We start from the raw sequence: 3,702 nt of genomic DNA, 5'->3' as shown, positions 1-3,702 counted from the left end.
CATTGATTTGGGCTTAAGATGCCAGCTTTCCAACATGCACTTCTTGGGATGGGACTCTTACAAAGGAGGTAACAAAAAAAAACCCAGCACATGCACCTTCCATTACCAAGTCTAGTTAGTTGGAAATGAAACGGGCAACAACTTTAGATTGTTTCTTTTCGCATTGACGTGGGGGACCATGTCACTTGAGATAGTCGGACTACCAAGTTCCGATGGGAACAATGTAAAGGCGGGGAATTTTTTTTCGTGGAGTACGCATTGGTCACTCAAGAATGGGCAGGTGCATAAGGTGCCCATTGTAGCACGTGAAGGTCCCGTGGGAACATCCCTAATGCAATAACTTTTAACGGCGTAAGAAGAGTCACGCCGAGAAATGACTTTTAAGCTAATTTGTGGTGTAGGAAATTAGAATCGCATTAAGCACACAGCAGTCAAACAACGGGATTTGACTGCACGTGGAGGCGCATGTCGGGATACGGCAGGTCAATGGTCAAACGACGAATTTCAGCCGTAGGATGGTTGAGGGCGTGGAGGGACAGCGGCGGGACATGCGGCTACCTGGTGGCCAGTTAAGAACGGCCGCGACAGAAGCGGCAAATTGCAGGCACCGACGTGGAGGATGAAGATGCGAGCGCATTGCCACGTCAAGCTCTAAGCAAGAAATCACTGTCCGATGTGGCAAAAGGGTAGCACGTGTCACACACAGTATCACTTGCTGGAGATGGCGACGTGCATGACACGTCAGCGAGTTTCAGATTTTTTAGGTTGGTGGGGTGCCGGTTTCAGACTGGCTGCTGATGTGGTTCGACAAAGAGGGGGCGGCGGCCACGTAGGCAGCAGTCAAAGGAAGGGCTCATATTCTTCGTCTCCTCATCCATAATCAACCTCTCCCCTTTGCCAGAAAACAAAGGCACACACTGCCTCTTTATCTGTGTGGGAGTTCTCCATGGCTGCTGCTACAGCTATGGATTTGCATGATCGCCGCCTCTCTATCAGCAAAACCTCCTCCGCCAAGATCAGCAAACCATCCTCTATCTCGAAGAAGGCCTCCCCTGCTCCATCTTCCTCTCCTCCTCCTCCTCCTCCTTCCTCCGCTCCCTCCCGCCCTGTCGCCAAAGTCGTTAACGCCGATCCCAGCAGCTTCAGACGCGTTGTCCAAGAGCTCACCGGCACCACCCCCTCTTCCACCGCCACATTGCCAAGCTCTTCTTCATCTTCTCCCCAACTTAACGCCGCCATTGTCAGGCCTTCCCGGCTTCAACGCATCGCGCCACCGCCGCTGCGGCCGGACTTCCGGAACCTCCAACCGCAGCGCCCACAGCACGATCAGCAACACCTTCTTCAGCAACATCAGCAACAGCAACAAAGCCTCCTCCAGCAGCAGCAAGAGTCTCATTTCCTTTTTCTCCAGCAACAACAGCAGCAGTGGCAACACAAGCAAAGTGACCTGTTAAAGCAACACCAGCCGCAACAACAACAGTACCAGTTCCCAATGGTAGGACCTGTCTCTCCCCCCTTGCCCTTTGCCCAATTTGGAAACCCTAACCCTAATTTTACCCACAGTTTGCCCATGCTCTCCCCACACCTTCTGTCCCCCCTTCCAGCCCTAACCCCAGGCGACAACACATGGGCTAACCCATTAGAGTCCATCCCCACACCTTCTCCTCAGCCTCTGCTCCCTCATCTGCCTCTACCTACCATGAATGGAGAAACCCTAGCGAATGGCCATGGCCAATCTCTTCCAAGACCACCAACGGGCATAACTTCGTCACATGGGCAACTCCTACCCCCTCTCCTGACTAACCCCCCTCCTCCCTTGCCCTTCTCACCCACATCTCGCTTCAATTGGCTGCCCCCTTGGTCCCCTCCCCCCTTCCTCTCCCCCCTTCCCTTCTCTCCTAGCTTCTTTCCACCATCTCCAGGGCCTCTCCTCAACACAGGCCCCAACATCAACTCCTCCATAAACCTCACTGGCCCAAAGGACTTCACCTTCCGAGGCCTCAGTGACTAAATGTTCGAGGTTTCTTGATTCCTCCATAGCTTCCGGATCTTCGAAGGCTTTTGGGCTCATCATCATTCACGACTGTGATTAACCTGTTGTCCAATAACAAGGCTTTGGGCAGTCAAATCAGCTCAATCTTTGACGCTTAATGAAGATCTTGGGCAGTTAATTAGGCAAATTTTGGCTTCTATGGCGGTTTATAAGCCAACAATTATGTGAAGGTTTTTGGGCAGTCAGCAGTCAGCCACACTTTGCTTTATTACAAGACATGAACACATTGAGCAATCTAAGTGTTGCTTAATGATGGTTTAGTACCGCAGGCCGACCAGTTTTCATTTCACTAAACTGGTGGATTAAAAACAGCTTTTCCTTAATCCAGATATCTTGACCCCCACCAAGAGCCACATACATGCTTTAGCTTAAGTGATGTTGTTTAGAGAGAATCAGAGATCTACATGATGATTCATATTAAATTATGTTGTTCTACATTAAGTACCTAGTTAAGGTGTACAGGATGCCTTGGTGACTTGGAAGTTGGGCCCTATAGCTCATTGATATTATTGTTTCCCTTTACAGGGAGGATTTAAAAAAAATCCTGTTTTCCCCTTTTAATGCTGTTCCAAAAATCATGGTACTCTTTTTACACTTAACTAATATATTATGGTGGAGCTAATGCTGTGTGATTTTTTTCTACCATTTGCACTATTTCTCGAGTTATTTTTTGTGCCGACTTTAAAGTTGTGAATTTTGAAAGAGATTAATTCAAAGTCTAGTGAGACCCTTGGAAACAGACATTAATTTTAAGAGCCCAAAGATTTCATCAAACAATTTTTAAAGGCAATTTTTAAAAATGTGTATATATATATATATATATATATATACTCAGGTGAACTGAATTAATTTTAAACGAAATAAGCCCCCGTCGTTCTTTTTAAGGAAACATTCCTCGAAATTTGCCTTTTAAGGCAAGTACGACTCTTCCCATGCATGTAGCACTGAATTGATCCTACATGCACATCTGTCATGTGGTGAGGATTGGCCTCTCTTTTCCTTTCACACCTCTCTTAAGCAGCCTCAAATTTGAAGCCCAAGTCAAGGTTTTATCAAACAAAATTATGCAACTTCTCCTGTTCAACTTGGGCATCAATATGCCACTTTCCTAACTATTTAAGGCTTTAAAAACTCTCTTTATTGTGTAAAATGTGCATATGTGTGTGTGTGTGTGTGTACATATATATATATATATCTATATGTATATATATATATACATATATATATGTAAAATGCACATGCAACATAAATGATTATAAACTTGGTGAAGTTTGGCATGTGCTTTCCTTTCACCTCTCTCTCCTAAACAAACTTAAAAAAAAGGTAGTGGTTGTTTTAAAAAGAAATTTTGTGAGAAAAAAAAGAATTAAGTGCCCAATGATTTTGAGCTTGTTATGAAGACAAAAGTCGCAAAGCCATACATGTCAACACACAAGATAAATGCTTTGAAAATATTGCTCAAGTTTTGGTGAGCATCAAAGAGGAAAGCATCATGATTCCTCTCTCTCTCTCTCTCTCTCTCTCTCTCTCTCTCTCTCTCTCTTCATACTCGCAACACAAAGGGATGTTTGAGCAATCAACAGGTTTGAGTTGAAATGCCAAAATCACCCTCTTCGTAGAGAGAAGTGATGTGTTGTTGTGGAGGAGGG

General features: G+C 45.5%; 1 protein-coding gene across 1 annotated transcript; it reads left to right on the top strand.

Moving 5' to 3' along the window:
* Positions 1–862: 862 nt before the first annotated feature.
* LOC147620574 (uncharacterized) lies at positions 863–2,707 on the top strand. The gene has a single exon (XM_086824815.1). It carries the CDS (start codon positions 947–949, stop codon positions 2,009–2,011), a length of 1,065 nt encoding a protein of 354 aa, XP_086680941.1. The 5' UTR covers positions 863–946; the 3' UTR covers positions 2,012–2,707.
* The last annotated feature ends 995 nt before the right edge of the window (positions 2,708–3,702 follow it).

The sequence above is a fragment of the Cibotium barometz genome, chromosome 31 (assembly GCF_041138505.1).
Source record: "Cibotium barometz isolate CiBa-2024 chromosome 31, ASM4113850v1, whole genome shotgun sequence".
Lineage (NCBI taxonomy): Eukaryota > Viridiplantae > Streptophyta > Polypodiopsida > Cyatheales > Cibotiaceae > Cibotium > Cibotium barometz.
The sequence above is the reverse complement of the archived record's forward strand: the minus strand, read 5'-3'. Positions and strand labels throughout refer to the sequence as shown.